General features: G+C 45.2%; 1 protein-coding gene across 2 annotated transcripts in view; it reads left to right on the top strand.

Moving 5' to 3' along the window:
* Positions 1-24,296, top strand: part of AACS (acetoacetyl-CoA synthetase) — a 42,510-nt gene extending 18,214 nt beyond the window's left edge. Inside the window, exons 9-18 of one of the 2 annotated variants that reach the window (XM_053280209.1) lie at positions 4,636-4,716; positions 5,113-5,237; positions 8,096-8,160; positions 9,314-9,436; positions 11,735-11,848; positions 13,068-13,193; positions 14,267-14,336; positions 15,730-15,788; positions 20,601-20,803; positions 22,177-24,296. In XM_053280209.1, the coding sequence (XP_053136184.1) occupies positions 4,636-4,716; positions 5,113-5,237; positions 8,096-8,160; positions 9,314-9,436; positions 11,735-11,848; positions 13,068-13,193; positions 14,267-14,336; positions 15,730-15,788; positions 20,601-20,803; positions 22,177-22,314 (1,104 nt within the window). In that variant the 3' untranslated portion in view covers positions 22,315-24,296. The remainder of the gene's footprint in view (positions 1-4,635; positions 4,717-5,112; positions 5,238-8,095; positions 8,161-9,313; positions 9,437-11,734; positions 11,849-13,067; positions 13,194-14,266; positions 14,337-15,729; positions 15,789-20,600; positions 20,804-22,176) is intronic. The other variant, XM_053280210.1, reaches the window with a different exon arrangement.
* The last annotated feature ends 1,748 nt before the right edge of the window (positions 24,297-26,044 follow it).

Genomic DNA, 26,044 nt, shown 5'->3' with positions numbered 1-26,044 from the left:
TTAGAATGAATTGCTTATAAAGACAGTGTTGGAATTAGCTGAAATCTCATTTTGGGCAATTTAAATAAAAAAGCCAGAGACAAAATAAGGTGAATACCATTAAATTGCTGTTGATTAGAGTGTGATACAGCTTGATTATGCTATTGATGTTTGTATACACAGTACCTGCTTACTCCCTCTCCATTTTGGGTTGATTTTAACTTTCTAACATCATTTGAACCTTTTTGAGAGGCGTAGGGCACACCTGTGTTTGCTGCCTGTCTCTTAATGTTGCTTACTGAAATTCCAGTTATCAAGCATGGTAAAGGGTAATGTTCAGAACTGGGTAATGTTCAGAAAAGAGAACTTGGCAGAGGCAGGCGGGATGCTTGATGCAGTGGGTGTAAATATATGTTCAGCTCAGCTAGAGGAGAAATACATAGAAATCTTATTGTTCAGAACAAGAGTTTTGCTGGATCAGGCCCAAGGCCTATCTAGTCCAGCATCCTGTTTCCCACAGTGGCCCACCAGATGCCTCCGAGAAGCCCACAGGCAAGGGGTATGTGCATGCCCTCTCTGCTGCTGTGGCTCCCCTGCAACTGGTATTTGGAGGCATCTTGCTTCTGAACATGAAGGTAGCTTGCAGCCATCGGGACTAGTAGCCATTGATAGACCTGGCCTCCATGAATTTGTCTAAGCCAACTTAGGCCCTCCAGATGTTTCTGAACTACAACTCCGACAATCTGCAGCGGCCAATAATCCACAGTGGCCAATAGCCAAGGATTATGGGAATTATAGGCCAAAGTTGAGCAGCCCTGGTCTAAGCCCTGCTTAAGGCCATCCAAGCTGGTGTCCATCACCCCATCCCGTAAACTCCCAATGATTATGTGTTGTGTGGGGAAAGTATTTCCTTGTGTAGGCCCTCAATTTCCTGGCAAAATTTCCACCAACACATCTCTCCTTCCCCCTCCCTGCTTATTTGGGTTTGCTGCCTCCCCTGACTTTATCTTCTTGTTAAGTGAGCAGGTCCCAGAAGTCAGAACTGTACTGTTAAAAGTCAGGATGCTAATGAGGTTGGTTCAGAATGCCAAATTCTCTTCAGTGCTTGCATTGGCTTATCCATGCTCCTCGATTGAGCATGGATCTCTACCTTCAAATTCCTCTGGGGCTTTGAATATTTCTCTCCCATTCTGACGCATTCCTGCCTCTAACCTTTGCTGATCTAGCGGTACCCGTCCGAAGGTCTCCTGCTCGCTCAAGAGACTCCCCCCCTTTCTCCCTTGCGGCCTCTTATGCCTGCAGCCGCCTCCTGATACACCCATGTGACTTATGCTACACTACGAGTATTTATATACTGCTTTTTGGCACAAGTGTTCAAAGCTGCTTATGTAGAAACATGGTTCCCTGTCCCCCAAAGGCCCCACAATCTAAAAATGAACCTAATGTATATGCCAGCAACAACCACTGGAGGGATGCTGTGCTGGGGATGGAGCGGGCCCGTTGCTGCTCTCCTGCTAAATAGAAGAGAATGTCTGCTTTGAAAGGTGCCCCTTTGCCCAGTTAGCATCTCCTCACTTGCTTCTTTCAAAAACCTTTCCTACAACCCATGTTTTTCTGTGCTGCCTTGGACCTAACTCCTCAGTTCCTGTTTCTTGCTGTAACGGAATCCTAAGTACTTCTAACTGAAAGAATAGCACCTTTTTACTATTTTTGTACCGACATTTTTAAAAGAGTCTCTTGCACAAGGCAGGGAAGAATATTCCCCCCACCCGCTGCCTTCATCTTTCCCCCCACTTACTCTGTTGCCTGCTTTATTTCAAATTGTAGATTATATGCCCCTCAGGGCAGAGACTTGTCTTCCCTGAGTGGTGATGAAGGGCTACTGAGTGAGTGTGTGGCTGGGGTGCAGTTTGAACCATAGACCTAGGGCTCAATCACATGACCCAAAACGGGGCTTAAGGCACAGCCAGCCAGGGTAGGATTTCTGTCTGTATTCCCGATTCATGGTTATGTGAACTCGAAAAGCAGGGTACATAGGAAGCTGCCAGTCCGAGTCAGACCATTGGTCTATCTGGCTCAGCAGATCTATTGAATGATAGATAACATTATTCCAAGGTTTCAGGCAGGACCCTCTCCCAGCCCTGCCTGGTGTAAGAGATTTCTGACTCTCCAAAATCCCTGCAACCAGGAATAATTGAAGACTCCAAAAATCCTCACACTAATAGACTGTGGGTCCTTTCTCAAGGTTCTGGCTGCCAAGAATCCCAAGACTCAAGAAGACACGAGGAGAAGTGAAGGGATTATATTTAATCAAAACAGATTAATTTTCTTACCACTGTTCAGATGAATCAAAGCATACAGCATGCAGCAAAATTACTTCTCTCACACAAAGCAGTCACAAAACTAACAGCCTTGAGACACTGACAAGACAGCCAGACCCTTGCGGTCACAATATACTATACCCCAAGGGAACCTCGACTTGTTCCTCTTTTTGCTAGATGCTAGGTGCCGTCAAATTGATTGATCGGATCAACTTCCTCCTTTCCTCCTCCTGTGAGCTGTGCCTGAGCCACCCTCCCTGAGGGAGAGAGCTTGCCTCTTCTATCCTCAAATTAGGGTTTTAAATATCCTCACCTTTCCCACCTATGCATCAATAGTGATTGGACAAAGAAGGGGTCCTGACCATCCATGACCCTCGGCTAACCTGTCCCATTTGACATTTGATATCATTGGCTAGGGGAGATGTGAAAGAGGAACAAGGCGTGGGCCAAGCGACCCCCTTGGCATGGGCCAAGCGACCTGATTAGGTCTTACTCTGGAGATGCTGCCAGGGACGAAGCCTGGGATCTTCTGCATGCAATGGAGATGCTCTTCCTCTGAGCTGTGGCCCCTTTCCCCAAGGAATGCTGTAATCTTATAGCACTTGCGTGTTTTTATTTATTTATTTATTTATTTATTTATTTATTTACATTTTATATTCCACTCTTCCTCCAAGGAGCCCCGAGCGGTGTACTACATACTTAGGTTTCTCCTCACAACAACCCTGTGAAGTAGGTTAGGCTGAGAGAGAAGTGACTGGCCCAGAGTCACCCAGCAAGTCTCATGGCTGAATGGGGGATTTGAACTCGGGTCTCCCCGGTCCTAGTCCAGCACTCTAACCACTATGCCACGCTGACTCCCATCCAAATGCATACCAAGACCCATGGTGCTTAGCAAAGGGGACCATTCATGCTGGCTACCACAAGACTGTCTCCCCTCCCCAAGGTAGTGGATGGTGATCATGTGGGAGCTGGGTAGGCTAGTTTTTCATTCACCCTCAGTAAAATGTTGGGGACAGAATGTGGTGAGGTCATGAAAATGGCATCCTTGCATGTGCAGAGACCCGGCCCAAGCTGTCATTTGGGAGTCCAGCAGGGGTGCTTGGAAGAGCTGCTGCCTCCTCAGAAGCCTTCTAAAGGTACAGAATACCTTTCTCTCCCATTGTCGCTGGATTCCCCTTTACAAGTATACTCCTGAACCAGCCCACAAACTGGTTCTTAGAACTGGGGCTGAGCCAGTTTGAATTTGGACCACCTGAACTGAGTAGGTTCCATTCGAATCGCGCTGGCTTACACACCCCTATCTTCTACCCCGATTGGCCACTCCACTGACCAATTCGGGTCATGTGAATGAGCCTCTCCTGTTTCATAGCTCATAGACTCCAAGTGCTAAGCTACATCCGTTCTTTTGGTTATGTATTAGATCCTTCAGTTTAACATACCTGGAAGGTCTCGCTGCCCCCTTTTTTCAACACCGTGGCCCTAAAGTAATTCCAAAATGTGCTAAGCATTGTAACCTAAACTCACAGAGATGCAAGTTTTGGGCGGTATAGGAAATATTTTAAATAAATAAATTGGAGGAAATAGCGTACCACTAGATGGCAGTACCGTTTCGCCAAAAAGTAGAGCAGTCTGTGGACTAGTTTGATAATAAACCAGGCGATGGAGACAAGCCTTGTAGAATTTTCTACATTGGATACTTTGTTCTCTCCTTCGGTGGAGAGTATGCAATTTTGCAGTCTTTTTGTTTTAATTTAGGGGGAAGAAACCTCTTCTGTGTATACCGTGGCAGAGAATTCCATAGCTTATTTATGTGCTGTGTGAAAATGTACTACTTTTTGTGGTCCTAAAGCTCATAGGTGGCGCATCTGCTTGCATGCATAAGGTCCCTGGCAGCATCTTTGGGTAGGGCTGGGAGGGACTCCTTCCTGAAACTTTGCAGAGCTGTTGCCAGAGTGCAGACAGTACTGAGCTCGACGGACCACTGGTCTGATTTGGTAGCAGGCCGCTTTCAGTGTCCCCAAGCTTGCTGTTTGGTCAGCAGTTAGAATATTGTCAGCATGTTTCCCCATGAATTGCCATAAATAACAGGGACTAGAAACATGCTTTTGCAAGATAAACATTTGTGTGTAGGGAGGGGGTGGGGTTCCTGAAGGGTCTTGATCCCGCAAATGCCCCCGGTGGCCATGGCCTTATCTAACTGGCTGAAGATGTCTCTCCAAGAACTTACCCTTAGTTCAGAAGAGCTAAACCAGAAAGGCAGAGCATCAGGCATTGTATCCGTAGTGGTCATTCTTTCCTGTAAAATCTGGTGGTTTTGTGATTTTTAATTCCACAGGGGACACTAATTCAACACTTGAAGGAACATATTCTCCATGGCAACATGACCAGCAACGACATCATCATGTACTACACAACGGCAAGTATCTTTTTAGACCTGGCTGCGTTTTTAACGTGTGCTCTCGTGATGCTTAGCTAGCTTGTGCATGAATCCTCTGCACCCCAAATAGAAATGCTTATAGAAAGTCAGGGCTCCCCTTTTTTTGGCGGGGCAGAAATGAGTGCAAAGCCAGCTTCTGCCTTGAGCTCCTTCTTTCGCTTGGGGAGCTACTTGGGACGTGCAGAGTGCTCAGAATGATATCGTGAGCTGCAGTCCGGTGGCAACAGCTAGTGTTGTGCAGCGGTATCTATGGGAGGAGGTGAAATACTGGCTTCACAGCTCTGGAAATAGGTGAGACCACTGGCTTGTGATACGCGTTTGTTCCTCTCTCCATCCCCCCCCCATGCTTGTATCTTCTCTCTCTCTCCCCTCTAGACTGGCTGGATGATGTGGAATTGGTTGGTGTCTGCTCTTGCAGTTGGCGCATCCGTGGTTCTGTATGACGGGTCTCCTCTTGTGCCCTCCCCCAGTGTCCTGTGGGATTTGGTGGACCGGCTAGGGTAGGTAAACGACCGAAGTCCCGATGGGCAATGCAACAGTGGGCTATCCTGACTCCCGGCCGCCCCTTTTAATGTTTCGGTGTGTTGAAAGCTCAGGGGGTGGATAGGAGTTTGAGATGGGGTAGAAGGGGGAAGCAAAGAGCCCTAGGATAACTGGGGGGTCCCTTAACTCTGGTTGGTGTACCCATTTAGTGGAGACCTCAGAACAGCAGCGTTGTGGTTTCAGATACAGAGGCAAGCTGAAGTTTTTATTATAGGTGAAAATTGACAGTGGAAAAAGGAAGTCTGGATAAAAATGTTGAAGGCAGGGTTCTCAAGCTTGGGTCTCCGGACGATGTTGGACTACAACTCCCACCAAACCCCTGCTAACTGGGCAAAGAGGCACCTTTTACCATGGTGATTCTCTTTATTTAGCAGGGGGAGAGTAACTGGCCCTATCCACCCCCAGCACAGTACCTCCAGTGACTGTTGCTGGTGTCTGTCTTATGTTTCTTTTTAGAATGTAAGCCCTTTGGGGACAGGGAGCCATCTTATTTGTTTGTTATTTCTCTGTGTAAACCGCCCTGAGCCATTTTTGGAAGGGCGGTATAGAAATCGAATTAATATTAATAATAATAATTCCCACCTACAGCGGCCCACTGTGGGAGGAGTTGTAGTCCAACGTCATCTGGCGTCCCATAGCTGAGAACCATTGCCTTAGGAAGACAATCATGATTATGCCATTTGTGTTGTTTACAGAGTTACAGAGTCAGGTCCCTGCCCCCAAGGAGCTTATAAGTTGCTCTGAGCTGACAGGCACTTATGTTCTAGGGATGCAAACTATCTCTTTGGAGAGGGGTGGGCAATCATTAGCATGTATTTCTTGTGCTTACCCCTCTTGTTCTGGCATGTGGATGATTCTTGGGACATGTGTCATTCATATGTTTGATGTAAGCTTGAAACCACTTTCCCTGGAGGTTGTGGTTTTAAGCGCACTGAGCCATCCATAGTGCATTCACAGCCATCACATTTCTTGGGGTTTCTTGTTTATAGAAACATAGGAAGCTGCCTTGGTCCATCCAGCAAAATTTTGTCTACCAAGACTGGCAGTGGCTTCTCCCAGGTTGCAGGCAGGAATCTCTCTCAGCCCTATCTTGGAGATGCTGCCAGGGAGGGAACTGGGAACCTTCTGCATACAAGCAAGCAGGTGCTGTTCCCAGAGCAGCCCCCTCCCCTAAGGGGAATATCTTACAGGCCTTGCATGTAGTCTCCCATTCAAATGCAAACTGGTACAGGCCCTGATTAGCAAAGGGGAACAATTCATGCTTGTTAGCACAAGACCAACTCTCCAGGTCTTCCGTGTTTGGGAAACACCTGTGCGCTGCATGAAGCTGGCTGCAAGATGGCCGCCAGCTCCAAGATGGCTTCTGTCATGATATGCCGGCATGCATCTTCGTATGGCAGTGCTTGGTGAAAACTTCTTGTTTCTGCTACATCCAGCAAAGCTGTTTCCTCCTATTGTGCTGCAAGCACTTAGCAATCCCTCAAGTGCCATTTACGCAGAGCAAGGCCACTTGAAGGAGGTTACCTTCAGTTCTGAAAGCCAGGATGGAGTGGCTTGGGGCGAGGGCGAACAGGCAGAGCTGTCAAATCTTTTAATGAGTGTGTGGGAAGGTTCTTCGGTCCTATTCTTCTTGAGTGGAGTGAAGGAAGAACCAAAGCAAACAAACCCTGTGAAGTTACTTGAAAACCCCCACTGCCTTTTAAAAAATCTGATGAAACAAATAACTCAATAGTTTATGAAAATAGTAGGTGTGTGAAGTGTTGCAGTGCTCTTGAGTCCAAGTGAGTTTTTACCCGAGGTAGAATAAGTGTAGCTTTTTGGACATAAGAACGGCGCTGCTGGATCAGGCCCAAGGAAGCTCATCTAGTCCAGCATCCTGTTTCATACAGTGGCCCATCAGATGCCTCCAAGAAGCTCACAGGCAAGGGGTGAGGGCTTGCCTTCTCTCCTGCTGTTGCTCCCCTGCAACTGGTATTTAGTGGCGTCTTGCCTCTGAAGCTGGAGGTGGCCTATAGCCACCAGACGAATAGCCATTGATAGACCTGTCCTCCATGAATTTGTCTAAGCTGGTGGCCATCAGTCATTCAATCATTCATTCGATTTCTATACCCCCCTTCCAAAAATGGCTCAGGGCGGTTTACACAGAGAAATAATAAATAAATAAAATGGATCCCTGTCCCCAAAGGGCTCACAGTCTAAAAAGAAACCAGTACTCTTCAGACATCACCGGTTTATGATGGTTGCTGAGAGTGTGTAGAACAGGGGTTCTCAAATGTGGGTCCTAGGATTTTGGACTAGAGAATGGGGCTATAGTGCAGTGGGAAAGCATCTACTCTGCATGCAGGAGGTCCCAGGTTCACTCCCTGACAACATCTCCATTTAGGGCTGTGGAAGACCCTCTTGAAACCCTGGATATCTGCAGCTGGTCAGTGGGGACAATGAGATAGATCAGGGGTTCCCAACCAGTAGTACTGTAGATGCTGCTGAACTACAACCCCCAGCTACAATTTATGGTGGCTGGGGATACTGGGAGTTGCAGTTCAGCAACATCTGAAGTACCACAGATTGGGAACCCCTGAGTGAGATGGACCAGTGATTTGGGGGTGGTATAAGGCAGCTTCCTGTGACTACAACTCCCATCAACCCTAGCTGCAATGGCTGAGTTGTAGTCGAACAACATCTGGGGACCCAAACTAGAGAACCCCCTCTCTACATTGTCTCTGGGGGGCTATTATAAACTGGTTATGTCCGAAAGATGTATTTACCTTGGCTAAAAATTCACTTTGACTGCATGTGTTTCCTTTTTTGGTTGTAGAATCACCATCCTTGGGACAGGGGCCAAGTGGCTGGCAGTGTTGGAAGAGAAGAACCTGAAGCCCTGTGAGCATCAGATCTCTTTTTGATTTCCTCTGACTTGGGAATAAAAACCTTTGTTTTCCACCACTAATGCTGATTTAGCTGTCTCTTGATTCCAAGAAGGCATTATGCCCATAGGGTTGCCATTTTGTTGTCTTGTTCATTTTTCTGTGCTTGTGTGCTTGGAACTTGCTTTTTGGTTGAAAAGTGGTATAGAAGTAGTGATGGTGGAGGAGCAGCCCTGGGCATTGACTGAGGACTCCTATAACCACTGAGTGGAGGGAAAAGCCACTACAGTCACTGCCATTCTAGTCCGATTCAGTATATGTATATGTACACTCATACACATGTTTGTGAATGACATGGGTTCATTTTCAAAATGAACCTAGATACAGACCCTTCAAATGCATGGTACAGATGGGACATGTACTTCTATACCTGCATTCAGCATAACGTGTGAACGACTTCACCTGTGTTCAGATCTGTACTTGGCTGAGGAAATCCACTAATCGATTAGTCTGTGATGAGTGAAAAAAGTCCTGATGAATAATGTACCAGCACAGCTTGAGGAACTGTCTGATGAGTAATGTTTTGTCTGGCTGGTCAACGGAACCAACATATCTTCACCTCTACCTATATATACTGCGTACCTGAGTGTCAATAATGTGTGAATGGACCTATTGTGTTCTATGGCATGCCAGTGTGCATCCAACAATAACCTTGTTGTTTGCATTTTTATTCTTCTTTTTACCTTGGTCATTTTTATGACCAAGGCACCCAGAGCAGTTTACAATATTAAAAACAAATTACCTAAGAAAACCTATTATCATCTCAGGCCGTTGATGGTCTCTTCAGGAGCTGTTGATGGTCTCTCCAAGATGGTCTCTCCAAGAGCTTCTATGCCTGAGGACCTCCTTTCTTGTCTTCCCCTCAGGGCACAGAGGTCTGTTGGGGAGGGCCAAGTTAAAAAACAGGTATCTGTAATCCGTTCCAAGTGCCCATCCTTGGAGGGAGGGTACCTGTTGTGTCTCTGTGAGGCTGACCTTTAGGATTAGTGGAGGATACAGCTAGCTAGACCGAAACATCTAGATCTTAAGTGCCAAATTAAGAAAAGATCATGATGGAAGCATTACAACCCTGTTCTGTGCTTGACGTGTCTTTTTCCTGTGCCCCCAAGGTGAAACCCATAACCTCCAGACGCTCCACACCATCCTGTCAACTGGTTCGCCTCTCAAGTCGCAAAGTTACGAGTACGTCTACAAACGCATAAAGAGCAGCGTTCTGTTGGGATCCATTTCAGGTAGCAGTTGGTTGAACCCTTGACCCGTTTTTTGTGAGGGCTGGGTTGAATGTCCACCGGTAGAGCTTCTGGGTGATCTGCTAGCTGAGCTCTGGGTGATTTACAGTAGGGCTTCTCAAACTTGGGTGCCCAGATGGTGTTGGACTACAAGTCCCATCATCCCCAGAGTGGCCATTGTGACTGGGGCTGATGGGAATCATAGTCCAAAATCATCTGAGAGTCCCTGCAGTGAGGCTTTCTCATTTGCAACAGTTTTACAAGAGCAAATAAAATGGCACACAAAAAGAAGAAACCCAGTTAGTACTGGCCTTGTGCTAATGACTTTGCTTTCAGCCTGAGTGTTCCTGGCCTGTAAAACAGGAGTAGGAATTGGTTCCCTTTGACCATGTTTCTGTGCAGCTCTACTGACTAGTTTGGGGGTTTTGTGTTTGAATCCCTGTTTGGTAGTAACTATGACTCAATTTGGGCTTGTATGCACAGGCACATAGGAAGCTGCCTTATACTGAGTCAGGCCATTGGTCCATCCAGCTCAGTATTGTCTACTCAGACTGGCAGCAGCTTCTCCAAGGTTGCAGGCAGGAGTCTCTCCCAGCCCTGTCTTGGATATGTTGGGGGTGGGTGGGATTTGGAGCCTTCTGCCTGCAGATGTTCTTCCCAGAGCAGCCCCATCCCTTAAAGGGAATTCCTTACAGCGCTCACATGTAGTCTCCCATCCAAATGCAAACCAGGGTGAACCCTGCTTAGGTTGCCCCATAAGTAATTGCCTCTGCTCTGTGAACCACCATTCTCCACTAGCTTCTGCTGGTGAATCTCATGATTCTTTTAGCCTGAAGTCTTCCTTCGCGTGGAGTAGATAAATGAAATTATGTTGTTGCTAAGCAGCAGCCAGGGCATCACTTTGTGTTTTTCCTCAGACCATCTGAAGTTGCCTTATATGGAGCCACAGCATTGGCCAGTTTCATCCAACACTGTGGCCTCTGTAGGCTTTCCTACCTCGGAGATGCTTTCTCTTTCTTTCCTTTTTTCAAAACTAGAGATTGCATTCCTCCACAGACATTCTGTTGAAAACCTGAACCTCTTTGTCACAGCAAGTCAGAAGCCACCCCTCCCACACCCTAAATATAAAAATGGACATGGGGAAGGGGACCATAGCTCAGTGGAAGAGCATCTGCTTGGCATGCAGAAGGTCGATCCCTGTATCTCCAGGTAGGGCTGTGAAATACTCCTGTCTGTAACTATGAGTCAGAGTAGACACAAATGGGCTAGGTGGAGCAATGGTCTGCCTCGGTAAGGAAGCTTCATATTCTCATTTCGGGGAGGAAGTGGTTTCATTTCCTATGTGTGAAACAAAATGGCAGCCATCTTCTGCTATGGCCCCAAACAATATGAAGGATCTGGAGCAGTGCTCTCTGTAACTGGGATTCCCAGAAGCTGACCACAACTCCCATCATCCCCAGCTGCAATGGTCTTTGACTGGGGATTACAGGAGTTGTAGTCGACCTCTGGAAATCTGTTGCAGAGAAAACTGGTTTGGATTCAGTGTTTCTTCGACGTGGTCTCTGTTTTCTAAACAAATGGGCTACGCACCTGCGTAGAGACCACGTTGGAATCTTAACAAGCTCGATTTCTCCTGCTTTTGGTGGTAACCCCGCCCCCAGCTGCTATATACGGCTGCACCACTCCTCATCCCCTCAGTCACAGAGTCGAGCTTCAGTGATCCAAGCGGGGAGGACGGGAGGGCGTGCAGAAGACCACTAGAAGAACCAACATTACAGGTGAGCAACCTGTTGTTCTTCGATGTGGTCTCTGTCTTCTACAGAACTGGGAGCATCACAAGCAAGCACCTAAGGAGGAGGGAAAACAACTGGTAAACAACCAGGAATAACTTTATTTCAAGACAAGCCAATTTACTGAAAATACTGCAGGACACTCCTGCCACATACAGCATCATTACGTGCTCTAACATCAATAGCATAATGCTGTATAAATGAATGGGGTGAAGCCCAAGTAGCCGCCTGACAAATAGTGTCCAACGGGACCGCCCGATCAAAGGCCACAGAGGCTGCAACAGACCTAACAGAGTGAGCCTTTACAGTAGAAAGGTAGTTACATGAACAAGGTAGTGACATATGTCTTGAACAGACTGACTGTCCAATGGCGCATAGGCCATTTATGTAGAAATACAGATGACCACTAGAAGAACCAACATTACAGATGAAGGAACCTGTAGATTTTCTGATGTTTGTGCTGCTGGGATTCTACAGGTGATGTGCGCTCTCTCTCTCTCTCTCTCTGTAGGTGGCACAGATATAGTTTCCTGCTTTATGGGTCAGAACGTGTCGATTCCGGTTTACAAAGGGGAGATCCAGGCACGGAATCTTGGGATGGCAGTGGAGGCCTGGAATGAGGAAGGTGCATAGCATGGAAGGGCAATTGGGACTGCCAGGGAATTTCTGGCAGTGCAGAGAATCCCCGAGTCACAGGGCAATTTTGGATTCCTCCTTTCCCATCAAGGGGGCGCTCCTTGCAATTATCACCTGCCTTGTATTTGTGCTGACAAAAAAGCATTTAATCCACCTCCTTCTTCCGAAACCTGGCCTATACCCATCTCTGGGGCCATGTCAGCCAAACGTGGGCACCAAAGGAGTCGAAACGAACGTCTTCCAGTGTGGTGTAGTGGTTAGAGTGTTGGACTAGAACTGGGGAGACCAGAGCTCAAATCCCCATTCAGCCATGAAACTCACTGGGTGACTCTGGGCCAGTCTTATATCTCTCAGCTTAACTCTCCACACAAGGTGGTTGTGAGGATAAATATGTTCTGGGCTCCTTGGAGGAAGAGCAGGATACGACTGTGTTTTTGTTTTAAATGGAGCACACCTCTCTCCAAGCATCTACCCTCATGCACTGTAGGCCTCATAAACATCCCTTGCAAATAAGGCAGTTGTATCTTAGCTTTGTTGAAAGACAACCAGTCTAAAGAGAGATGGTCTGCTATGAGGATCAGCCAAAGTGACACCTAGTTGTGAGCAGCAAGGGTTTCTTGAAGGTTTTATATATTTGCACATCACCAGTTAGTATGTGAGCCATCTGGGGGCATTCATGCTCATTTTGATTTTTAACAAGGCCTAAGCCCCTAGACATGGAAAAAGGGAGAGAGCATTTCAGTACTTTCAGTTTTCAGTGTATTCTCATGCTTTGATCATCCTGATCATCGAGCCTGTAGTGGCCAAATTTGCAATGGTGTTTTAAAATGTTTTAAAAACACAAAAAGGGCTATAAACGTACATTACAATGCACATTGGTAGGATTGTCCTCCAAAAATGACTCCATGGAGAGAATACAGCAATTGGTTCGTTACCCTAACCCTTTCCTTGGTGCAGAAATGACTGCAGTTTTATCCTAATTGTTTGCAGGTGGGGTAAAGACGGGGAGATAACCCTGAGAAAGCTGTCAGTGCAACAAGGCTATTTTCCGTCTCCAGTGGGAGGAGGGGAGACACTGCCAGAAATCGCTATGACTATTTGTCCCGTGAGATGGTGCCGATGGCCAAAATGTGAGACGCCTCTGGGCTAGATGCCTGCCTGGGACAGGGCTGGGCTGTTCCAACCTTCTCTCTCTCTCTTTAAAACAGGCCAATCAGTTTGGGGAGAAAGTGGTGAGTTGGTTTGCATCAAGCCGATGCCTTGCCAGCCAACACATTTCTGGAATGATGAGAACGGCAGCAAATACCGGAAGGCGTATTTTTCCAAATTTCCAGGTAGGTGACAAAGACAATCCTCTTGCAGGTCGTTGGCTCTCGTCCGGCACTGATTAAAGCCTTTAGAGCTTAATATTGGAAGACACAGGAGTTCTTCATTGAGAAGGGGTGTGAGAACCCATATGCGAATATGATGAAGATTTATATACCGCTTTTCAACAAAAGTTTCCAAAGCGGTTTACAAATCAATAAAATGTCTCCCTGTCCCCCAAAGGCTCAGTCTAAAAAAGAACATAAAATAAACACAGGCAAAAGACACTGGAGGGATGCTGTGCTGGGGATGGACAGGGCCAGTTTGCTCTCGCTCTGCTCAGTGCAGAGAATTGCCATGTTTTAAAAGGTGCCTCTTTGCTCAATTTGTAATTATTTGTTTATGCACTGTTAAGCCTGTTAGTATAACTGTTGGGAAGTGTTTGCCCATCTCTTGTCCCGTCTCCCCTCCCCAAACGTGAAATAGGGAGGAGGTCTTGTGGTAGCGAGCATGAATTCTCCCTTTGCTAAGAAGGGTCTGCTTTGGTTTGTATTTGGATGGGTGACTGCATGTGCGTGCTGTCCCCTGTGTGATATTCCTCTTAGGAGATGGGGCTGTAGCTCGGTGTTGGAGCATCTGCTTGCAGAAGGTCCCAGGTTCCATCCCTGGTAGCATCTCCAAGTATTGCTGGGAAAGGCTCCTGCCTGGAATCCAGGAGAGCCACTGCTGGCCAGTGTAAACAATACTGAGCTACATGAGACCAAGGTTCTGTTTCAGTATAGGGCAGTTTCCTATGTAACCTGTGTAAACGTAATAACCAGGGCTCTGAATGGGCTCTAGAAGCAGACTGGAAGCCGGTCTGATTGGGATAAAGGGGAGATTCCCTGGTCCCCAAAATGGATTCTGGTTGCACCTTGAATTGCTGCCTTTTGTAATGGCCGAGACATCCCACATGGAGCATACTACAGTAATCTATCCTTGATGTATCTAAGGTGTGTCATAAATATTTCAGAGACTAGGCACTAGCCAGGTCAGGACTTCTGGGAAATGGCCTGGTTGACCTTTTGTGGATCTCATATATTTCCCCCCTCCACCGGGACAGGTGTCTGGGCCCATGGCGACTACTGCAAAATCAACCCCAAGACAGGAGGCATCGTCATGCTTGGCCGCAGGTGAGCTGTCGATTGGGCAAGAGCATGTGCAAAGGATGCTGTATGGGAGTTAGTAGACCAGCTTGCTGCTCATCTGTTGGCAGGGAATATTGGTTCATGGGGTCAGCCAACTCTGCTTGCTGGCTCAGATTTCTGAGGCCAGTCCAGAAGATACCATAGGATTATTGTCCCAACCAATTGGGGATCCCAACTGGTGGTACTTGAGTTATTGCTGAACTACAGCTCCCATCATCCTCGATGCTGGGAATTGTAATTCAGCAGCATCTGGAATACCACAGTTCTCTGCCGCTGGCATCCAAGGGTGACTCCTTTACTGGGTTATGATTCTCCATGTGACCCCTAAGGCAGGACTATGCAAATTAGTTAGTATTTAAAAGGTGAACATGACCCCACCCAGTTCTTTCAGTCCTGCATGGCTCCAAGGCAGTTCTCCGCTTTTGCTTAAATCTTGTTTCACTTTCATTTCTGGCTCCTACTTGTTCATAGGTTCTCCTTGTTTGCTATCTGATTGTTTGTTCTTCCTTTCTTTTAAAAAAAGAAAGAAAGGAATTTCTCTCTAAACTGTTCATCTATTTCCCCCACTTCCTCCATTCTCCCTCCTCTATCCTGATGGTGCTCCTAGCCCTCTTATCATCTCTGCCTTTGTAGGGAGCATGCTCGGTATGTGTTCCACGTATGGATTAGAAAAAGGGAAATTACAGTAAGGCCTTCCAAAGCCCCTCCGAGCTGCCCCGAGGGCCGCAAAGCCTAGTTCCGCTTTCGGGAGCCTTCCAGCAGGCTGCTCACCCTGCTGCTTAGCTGACAGTCAGTGTTCTTGAACTCCTGCCCGCTGAACCAGGCGTTTGGTTAGGAAAAGGGAATAACAAGCAATGGACACAACTACAGTCATTCACACAAAAATAGGTACAAGTGTACAGGCATCTGGACACAAGTACAACATAATGTCTGAATAGATATAGATAGGGCTACATATAAGAAGAAGAGGTGCTCTCTTCTATGGAGAAGAGAAGGGGAAACACTTCTTGCTACCTACAGTTTTTATTTATATTTGCACTAAAAAAAATAAGGTTGTTGATAAAAACCTGCTTGGCTAATTTGGATTTGGAAAATGATTAAAGGTTACCCTACTGTTTATAGTTGTATTGTATGGGTGGCTTGATCTCCCCTCCCCCTTTCTCTGTTTAAAGCATGTATAAAATTTATTTCTTTGGGGTACACATTTTCAGAGAAGAAAATCCTCTTGTAACTCGGTGAAATCCTATCCTGGAGATGTGTTTTGTTGAATATTTAAAAGCCGGCTTATTGAGAAACAAGATGAATTGCTCTGTTTCCCTTTTCATCAAACCTTGATTATCTTTTAATGATTGTCTTCCTCTGTGGCTTGTTGTTTCAGCGACGGCACACTGAATCCGAGTGGCGTGAGGTTTGGGAGTTCGGAAATCTATAACATTGGTATGAAAACTTTACCCTTTCTTCCTCACTCCCAGTAGCATTTGTAGCATTGACTAACTTTATCATGCTTGTGTCTTGCCTTTCTTGGAAGGAATTCAGGGCTTCTCTCAGTAGTATCCTCACAACAACCCTGTGGTATAGATTTGGCTGTAGTATTTATGGAATCTCTGAGTGGCACATTCTCCTAGGGGCCCCTTAACGTCTAAGAGCTGGGACACTAGTCCTCATTGTGCATCTGCTGAATGAGTTGGTCTTGTGGGAGCAAGCATGACTTGTCCCCTTAGCTAAGCAGAGTCCACCCTGGTTGCATATGAATGGGAGACTAGAAGTACTCACGCTTCTAGATATTCCCCTCAGGGGATAGAGCTGCCCTAGGAAATGCAGAAGGTTTCAAGTTCCCTCCCTGGCTTCTCCAAGATAGGGCTAAGAGAGATTCCTGCTGGCAATCTTGGAGAAGCCGCTGCCAGTCTGTGAAGACAATACTGAGCTAGATGGACCAATGGTGTGACTCAGTATATGGCTGCTCTCTATGTGGCATGAAATCATGAAGCATGAAATCATGCATGACATGAAATCATGCAGCATGTCATTTTAGCTCATGGCTGCACGTCTTTGACCTTAGTGTAGATGATGGTCTACAACTCGCATCATCACTCTCTAGTGGCCGTTGTGGCTGGGGATATCCCCCGCGACATATTTGACTCAGCTTGAAATTCCAAGCCACAGAAGGGCCTTCACCCTCGCCCGCTATCATGCCCTTCCATCCGCTGTGCTGGAAGGCAAATATAGGAAGATCCCATTAATGGAAATTTGCTCCTTTGCCTCTGGGGAGGTGGAAACCACTGAACACGTTCTTTTATTGCCCATTTTATAAAGATAGACTGGAGAAGCTTATATTTCTTCTACTCAACTACCCTGGCTGCTTCAGTCAAACCTATACTAAGATGTTGCTCTCGGATGAAAAGCGAACCTTCACGTCCAGTGTTGCTAGGTTCTGTGCAGCAGCGTGCCAAGTTCCATCGGACTATGACTGCTAGCCCATAATCTGTTGTTTTAACTACTGGCTATTATACCTTATAGTATATCCTAATATGTCTTTTTATATACTTCTATTTTCTTAGATGCATTTAACTCATAGTTAACGTTTAACATTTTACTACTCATCTCCTATTAGAGTTGTATTTTTCTATAGACCAATTTTTACATATTGCTTATATTATTATTTCTTGTTTGCACAGTCAGACAGGTGTTATTGACTGGTTTGTTTTATCCAGACATCGAGTCCTTCCCAAGGACCTGGGATGGCTGAATTTTATTATCAATGTTGTTGCTGTTATTATAGATATCGTCGCAGAATATAGGCTGTTCCCAGTAAAGTTGCTTTTTGTAATTGGCTGGTGATGATTTCTGTGGCCCCTATGGTGTTGAGGTGCTCTTCAAGTTGTTTTGGAATTGCACCTAGGGTGCCAATTACCACTGGGATTATTTTGGTCTTTTTCTGCCACAGCCTTTCAATTTCAATTTGTAGATCTTTGTATTTGGTGATTTTTTTCTATTTCTATTTCTTCTATTCTGCTATCCCCTGGTATTGCTATGTCGATTATTTTAACTTGTTTTTCTTTCTTCTCGACTACAGTTATATCTGGTGTATTGTGTGGCAGATGTTTGTCTGTTTGTAGTCGGAAGTCCCATAATATTTTTACATCTTTTTCTACAACTTCTTCAATTTTATGGTCCCACCAATTTTTGACTACAGGTAGCTTGTATTTTTTGCAGATGTTCCAGTGTATCATCCCTGCTACCTTGTCATGCCTTTGTTTGTAGTCAGTCTGTGCGATCATTTTACAACAGTTGATTAGGTGGTCCACGGTTTCATCTGCTTCTTTACAAAGGTGGCACTTGCTGTTTGTTGTTGATTTTTCGACTTTGGCTCTTATTGCGTTTGTTCTTAGTGCCTGTTCTTGCGCAGCCAGTATTAAACCCTCAGTTTCTTTCTTCAAGTTGCCATTCTTAAGCCATTGCCAGGTCTTGGTGATGTCTGATTTTCCACTTATATTGTGCAAATATTGACCATGCAGTGGCTTATTTTTCCATTTTCCTGCTCGGTTCTTGACTTGTTCTTTCTTGTAGGCCTGCTTTGTTTCATTAGTGTTGAATAGTTTCGTGCTATTGACCATTTGAAGTGCATCTTCTTCTCTGTCCTTTATATATTCTTCAAGGCCTCTTTTCTCCTCCTCTACTGTTTGATGGACTTGCAGCATTCCTCTTCCACCTGAGCTGCGAGGGAGGTATAGCCTATCTACATCACTGCGGGTGTGCAGAGCATGATTGATGGCCATTATTTTCCTGGTCTTACGATCTAGCGTCTCTAGCTCTGCCTGGGTCCAGTCTATGATTCCTGCAGTGTATCTGATAACAGGTATAGCCCAGGTGTTTATGGCTTGTATGGTGTTCCTGCCATTGAGTTTGGACTTCAGGATTTTTCTAACTCTCTTGATGTATTCACTTCCAATTTTTCTTTTAACTTCAGTGTGTGCCATGTTATCCGCCTGGAGAATGCCCAAGTATTTATAATGTCCTTTCTCTTCCAGGTTCTTGATGTTGCTTCCATTGCGCAGTTCTATTCCTTCTGTTTTTCTTATTTTTCCTCTGTTCATTATTAATGCAGCACACTTGTCTAGTCCAAACTCCATTGCTATATTGCTACTGAATATACGGACAGTGTTTAGCAGTGATTCAATTTCTGACTGGGACTTTCCGTACAACTACAGATCGTCCATGTACAGCGGATGGTTTATTTTACTTGATGTTTAAGATGTTTGGTATCCAAGGCCTGTTTTGTTTAGTATTTGTGAAAGTGGAGTCATGGCGATTACAAACAGAGGGGATAGTGAGTCCCCTTGGAAAATGCCTCTTCTGCTAACCTGTCCAAGTGTCCCACCATTGATTGTTAACTGTGTACTCCACATGCTCATTGTTTTTTAAATAAATATCTGAATGTTTTTGCTGACACCAATTGTTTCTAAACATTTTAGTATCCATGTGTGAGGCAATGAGTCGAAGGCTTTCTTGTAGTTGATCCATGCAACACTTAGATTTGTTTTTCTTCTCTTGCAACCTTCTAAAATCATTTTATCAATCAGCAGCTGGTCTTTTGTGCCTCTGGTGTTGGGGCAATTTCCTTTCTGTTCAACTGGAAGCTGTTTGTTAGTTAATAAGTGTTGCATTTCTTCATCTGCTATTATTCCAGTTAATAATTTGAACATGGTTGGCAGGCAGGTTATCGGTCTATAGTTACTTGGAACTGCACCTTTTGCTGGGTCTTTCATTATGAGATGAGTTTTCCCAGTTGTTAGCCATTGTTCAATATCTTCTCCTTGCACAATGTCATTGCACTACTTTGATAGTTGTTTATGGAGGCTTGTTAGGTGGTGTTTAAGCCAAAAGCCATGCAGTTCATCGTTGCCTGGTGCAGTCTAACTTTTAATTTTCTTTGCTCTTTCATTTATTAATTCTGGTGTTATTATTAGATCTTGCATTTGTTGCTTACATTTTTGTGGAAAGGGGTGGAGGGAGGCGTTCCTTTGAATTAAAACTTGGCAGAGCCACAGGGGACTGGGTGAAGTTGTTTTGAACCAACAGGTAGCCATCCCCTGTATAGAACATGTTGCTTTGAAGACAAGCAACCATGGTCCTGTTGTCTTCAAAGGTAGGGATCTATAGTCTCCCTATAGATCTTACCACCTGGTTGCCTTAGAGGGCAAGACTCCCCTCCATTGGTCCTCACTGTGAGGGCCTCCTCCAATCAATGTAATTATGTAACTTTGTAAAGAATGAGAGCCTGAATCTTGCATGTTTTTTCTACTTGTTGCCCTCCAGTGGTCCAGACCCTGGGGGGATGAGCTGTCAGGTGAAGAAGCAGAAGAATAATTCACAGGCAGGCAGACCTTCAGTCTTCTCGGCCTGCCCCCGTTTTCCTTTTGTATCGTGACTATTAGATTGTAAGCCTGCAAGCAGGTCCTGGTTTTCTTAAATCTTTGTACTGACCCTAAAGAACAGCAGGCACTTCTCTTAAGACAAAAAGCAACACACCAGCCCTCTTAGAGGGCGGATATAGAGGGGCTCCCTATGGGGAGAGGCTCTGCCCATGTGGGGAAGGTCAAGTGGAAACAGTCACCCATGTGGTCTTGGAATGTTTGTTCTATAGAGACCTGCATCCTGATCCCATTTACCCTTTGATGGCTAAATGCCCAGGTCTTGATTCTCCTCAGATGATTAGCAGGCTGTTGGAAGGAAGTAATGCTAATACCACCAGACAGGTAGCTAAATTTTGTAGTGCAGCCCTCCGTTTGCGTGAGAGCTTAATCATGGGGAAATAAGTGATGGATTTAAGGCCAGAGCAACTTCTGTAGTTACAATGCAGGTGGGCACGCAGGTATTGGGACCACTTGTCTATCATCAGTAAATCTAGCAACAAAATTTTCCCAAGATCCTGAATTGTGTAACCCCTCTCAGATCCAGGAGTCGGGAAGGCAACTGTTTGAGTTTTGATTTTTGTGTAATAGTCTCATAAGTATGAAATACTGGTGCCTCCTTTTATTCTTAGTTATGTTTTTTTAGTAGTACTTTCAGTACCTTCATCTATTTGGAGGATTTTTAAAATTTTGATTTTATTGTTTGTCATAGAAATTTGATTGTCTTCTCTTCAACATTTGTTTTAATCTCATGCTGATCGCTGACCGAAATAAAGAGATTTTGATTTATTTATTTTTAAAGCAACACACCTAACCTGACCATTTGGTTTTTCCTCAGTGGAGGCATTTGAAGAGGTTTCAGACAGCCTCTGCGTCCCTCAGTACAACAAAAGTGGGGAAGAGAGGGTGATTCTTTTCCTGAAAATGGCCACCAATCACATGTTCAGTCCGGATCTAGTGAAGCAAATTCGGGAAGCAATCCGCATTGCGCTCTCGGCCCGACACGTCCCCAGCCTCATTCTGGAAACTGAAGGCATTCCGGTATGTCAAGGCAAAGCATTTCTTATTTCTTGGGGGTTCCCCCCCTACTTCTCCCTCATCACCTTGGAATAGTAATTAAGGAGCAGTTGTCATCTCTCTTCAAAGCCCACACATGCCTGGAAATTTTAGCTTTTGGGGGGGGGGGAAGTGTATTGAAGTTCTATAAATAGTTTGTCCACGTTGCTTAGCAACTTGTGTGTGCTTCTCTTCTTGAATAAACCTTCCCTTTCTCTTTTTTCCCTTCCTAAGAAAAAAAGAAACCCTATTCCCCAATAAACATCTCCGCTTCATCTATAAATATGTATGTGCCCTGTTGATAGATCGAGAATTCTTGGGCACTCTCGGTAAATATAAGACTATTAATTTTGGCTTTTTGGTATGCCAAAAAGCTGGTGTTGCCTTTTCAAAGCGCTTCTAATTTGTTCTGTTCATGAAAACTGAAGAATCATAATCTGCAAAATGCTAATAAGAAAAGAGTTTTGCTGAATAAATGTCACCCAGACATTTATCACATAGATCCTGAATTCTCTTTTCCTTACCACTACTATAGAGAATCCTATAGGGTAGGTATAGGCAACATGTGACTTTCCAGATGTTGCTGAACTACACCTCTTATCACCCCCAGCCACAATTACAGCTGGGAATGATGGGAGTTGTAGTTCAGCAACATCTGGAGTGCTGCATGTTGCCTATCCCTGATATAGGGTCTTGTATGAAATGGTCTAGTCCAGGGGGTTTTCAAAATTGGGTCCCCAGATGTTGCACAACAGCTCCCATCCTCCCTAGCTGAAATCGCTTAGGATGATGGGAATTGTAGTTCAACATTTAGAGACCCAAGTTGGAGAACTATTGTTTGGCCAGTAGGTGCCAGAGAACTGGTTAGTGTAACAAAATGTTCTACCCATGTTCCAGCCTGTTGCCTTTCATCTTGGGCACCAGCAGATTGCTGTCTGGCCCACCATTCCTGGTTCTCCTCCCCGCAAGAAGTACTGCTGTAAAAGCAACTAGAAGCAGAGTGATCTGATCTCAACCTTGGTTTCTTTATGTTACATCTGGTCATTTTTGAACAGCTTCATAAACCAACCACAAAGAGGAAAGGGAACAGAATTGAAGTGTTGATGACAGCTAGTTACCTAGGAATCCTAGTTTAGATCATTAATTAGTTTACACTCTGATGGAATTTATAACTGAATTCTAATTACATTTGAAGTAAAAATGCACTTGTGTTAACAGAACTGGAGCGGTATCCTTGAATTCTTTTTGTGTTTCTTACCTTTTGAACTACATTGTCTTCATCAGTTTTTAACCACGGTTTTGGGGACTGTACTTAGGCTTGTCAAAAGAACCCACCTGTGTTTCTCCCTCCACCCCAGTACACAATAAATGGGAAGAAAGTGGAAGTGGCCGTCAAGCAGATCATCGCTGGGAAGGAAGTGGAGCAACGCGGCATCTTCTCCAACCCCGAGACGCTGGACCTCTACCGCAACATTCCTGAACTCCAGAACTTCTGAAGGAATCTGCCTTGTTTTCCATCTCTCGGTGTTGGTTTGTGTGTGTGAGTGTGTGTGTGTGTGTGTGTTTTGTACCGTGTATATACCTGTAAAAGAGAGCGTCTTATTTAAACTGTGGTGTTTCTTCCGACAGGAGGAATACTGTTGTCTCTGCCAAGCGCTTCAAGAAAATGCTTTTTTAAAGTGCAGCATTGCAGATTTTTGCCATATCTGCACTACTCTTCTTGCAGTCCAGAAGAGTAGATTTGCCTCCTTTCAGATAACCGGGTATGGGGACTTTTTATACATACACTGAATGTGTGTTTTCTGGCTGAATTTAATTTTTAAAGGTAAGGAAATAAGGTGACCTTAACAAAATGGAATAAGATTGCCTGTGTGAAGACGGTAGCTTTCAAAGGGATGCCAGGGAGTCCTTAATGGGTAACTTAGGAAATGGCGGACAAGCGTCCCTAGAACCATGGCTTGTTGCCCATGACTTTTCTCTTGCAATACGTAGCTTGGGGACGTTGGATGTGTTAAAGGTCATTTTCAGTTCATGCACAGTGATGGTGAGGCCCAGCCAGTGCCCCATGAGAACTGAGGTGGTGTCCCAGCTCATATCCCAGAATCCTCAGCAACACATGGGGTTTCTGTGGCACACCCAGTCTTTCCCCGAAGTAAGGAATTTTGACCTCAACAGAGCTAAGGGTTTCTGAACTGTTGATTTCTTTTCTTTTTTTAAATGGAAAATATTTTAGAGATGGACTCCAGTCTGTTTTAATTTTTTCCTTTTCCTTAAACACCTCTTTTAGAACCAAGCACAAATATTTTTGCCGTTCTCCTAGACCTGCCTGCTCCCTCTGAAAGATCTTGACTGTTCCTTGGCTGCTCAACTTCAGCCCTTCAGCTGATTTTGGACTACAACTCCCATAATCCCCATCCACAGCGGCCCATAGCCAGGTATTATGGGAGTTGTAGGCCAACATCTGCAGGAGGGCCAAAGTTGAGCAGCCCTGCCTGAGAGAGAGAGAGCTCTATGTAAGTTCTGTCAGAATCAATGGAACAGGTTTCAGTTGTGGCAAATTTTGAATTTTCAGGACTTAGGTGCAGCTAACTTCCTTTGGATTGGTGCCACTATCAGGCATCCCATCTTCCCCACCCCAAACCACCTGTTTGGAAGAAGCGGAAGGCAGTCGAATTGAAGCACTATAGTGCACCCAACTTTTTGAATTAAAAAAAACTGCACATAGTTAGGATTTTGTTTTTAAAACCAAAGAAAGGAGACCAGTTTGACCCATAGGTTGCAAACTGCAGAGTGTGGGCAGGGAATGGGGCAACCTCTGCTTTTGTTCACCTTTGGCTGTTCTAGCCCCCCCCCCCGCTGTTTTTGGACTACAGTTCCCATAATCCCCAGCCACAATGGTCAATAGCCAAGTATTATGGGAGTTGTAGGCCAACATCTGCAGGAGGGCTGAAGTTGAGCAGCCCTTCTGCATGGGACTTGGCTCGTGTGAGAGAGGATAGAGTGGACTAATGGTATCTGTGGGACTCACAGCTCTGATAGGGCCAGATCTGCAGCTCTCTAGGGTTGGATCTAGCATGCTGCTTATCCTGTACTCTGGAAGCCCCCATGGAGTTTTCGTGTGGTGGCCAAGATAACTGACTTTTTTCTTTTTTCTTTTTTTGTTTTAACTTAATGCCATCTTCTTGGAGAAAATAACTAAAACAGTTTCTTGGTGCTTTTATCCTTCTGGTTTGCAAAGAGACTTGTCAAATCAGCTGTTACAAGTGTGTAAGAACTAGTGAATGGAATGGTGTGTTCACAAGGGAAGATACCTAGTTGTGCAAACTATGCAGAAAACACGGGTGTTTGGCAACTCCTGCGGTAACTTGAATATATGGTGGTGGTTCTGTTGAGGAGCATTTCCTTTTTAAAAATCATGTTGATTGAGCTCAATGCTGTTGAAAGAGTTTAAACTTAATAAAAATGCCGAATAAATTCGCATCTGTGTTTGGAATGAATTATTGTCATTGAAGGGCTCAGGGTTGCTGGGCGCTGTACACAAACTAGAAATAAAAAACGCCTCAGGCTTGTAAACTAAAGATAGACATGCCAGATTGAGGATGAGGTTGCTTGTATGTGTGTGGGTTGCCAATCACAGCACAGGGCCTCCCAACTTCGGTCTTGCTGCAGCTGCTGGACTACAACTCCCATCATTTAAGTATTTAAGGGAGTGCCTCCTTTGTCATGAACCCTGCCACCTGTTACCTGGGAAAGCTCATGGTAAGAAACAGTGGGAGCCTTCTGCTACTCAGAAAGGATTCCCGCCACTTCTTACCTTCTCGAAAATGGCAGTGGAAATTTGATCTTTGCAGAGGACGACTGTGTGATGCTGGGTGTCCTGCTTGCCAGAGAGATGGGGGCACTTGCCACTGGAGAGCAGGCAAGTGGATTTGTGGATGCCTGCAGAAAATAGCCCAGTACAAGTAGGAAGCTGCTAACTAGGTGAAGAGGCACCTTTTCGCGTGGTGATTCTCTTTATTTAGCAGCGGGGAGAGTAACTGGCCCTATCCATCCCCAGCACAGTACCCCCAGTGATGGTTGCTGGTGTCTATCTTAAGTTTCTGTTTAGACTGTGAGCCCTTTGGGGACAAGGAGCCATCTTGTTTGTTTGTTTGTTTTCCTATGGAAACTGCTCTGAAAACTTTTGTTGAAAAGTGGTATATAAATATTTTTTGTTATACTGAGACACCTTTGGTCCATCTAGCTTGCTATTGTCGACACGGACAGGTAGCCACTCACCAAGGTTTCAGGCCGGAGTCTTTCTGAGTCCTACCTGGAGAAGCTGTTGGGAATTGAACCTGCAACCTTTCTGCATGCAAAGCAGATGGGCCTATCTCTAGTGCCAGTCAACGTACGAATATTATTTCAGGGCCACTAAATTTGGGGACAGTGTAGCTTGCAGGGATCTAATGATGCAGCTGAGCCTACCCACCCCCCACCACTCCTGCCGGTGATGAAAACTGCTGCCTTCAGTTCCCCCTTCAGCAAGCTAAATATAAATGCGACATTAACTGTGTGCGTGTATTCATTAAAACTTCATTACCCATTCTTTAATTCATGCAAAATGGCTGGAGTTTACAAAGCACTCTGATCATTATTAATAAGTAAATTTGGAATAGTTCATTAATTAATGCCAGATGGTTCTGAGAAGCACTGGTTCAGCCAGCGAAGAATGCTAAGGTTTCGTCAAAATGAGGTAAGTTTTTAACTCCCCTTTAATCTCTCATCCCTGTTCCGTGCAGAGCTTGGAAGCTACTCAATACATAAATCCAAACCTGATAGGTGCTGCTGCATGTGTCTGTAGTTGAATTGTGGAGGAATTCATGCTCTTTAGAGCCCGCCTGGTGCAAAAGGCTTTGACTGACATAGTCACTATTGATCATGCCTCTGTCTTCCACACGGACTCCTGTAACTCACTGTAGGTGGGGTTGCCCCTTAAAGACTGTCTGAATACTTCAAGTAACTTATATCACAGTTTAATTTGATGACATGGCTGTCTTTGCACTCCTAAAAGTGGCTTAATAATAATTTTCTTTCTCCCCAGGGGACCTTGGGAACTGTAGCAATAGCAATAGCACTTACATTTATATACCGCTCTATAGCCGGAGCTCTCTAAGCGGTTTACAATGATTTAGCATAATGCCCCCAACATTCTGGGTACTCATTTTACCGACCTCGGAAGGATGG

This window comes from Hemicordylus capensis, chromosome 15 (genome assembly GCF_027244095.1).
Source record: "Hemicordylus capensis ecotype Gifberg chromosome 15, rHemCap1.1.pri, whole genome shotgun sequence".
NCBI lineage: Eukaryota > Metazoa > Chordata > Lepidosauria > Squamata > Cordylidae > Hemicordylus > Hemicordylus capensis.
The sequence above is the reverse complement of the archived record's forward strand: the minus strand, read 5'-3'. Positions and strand labels throughout refer to the sequence as shown.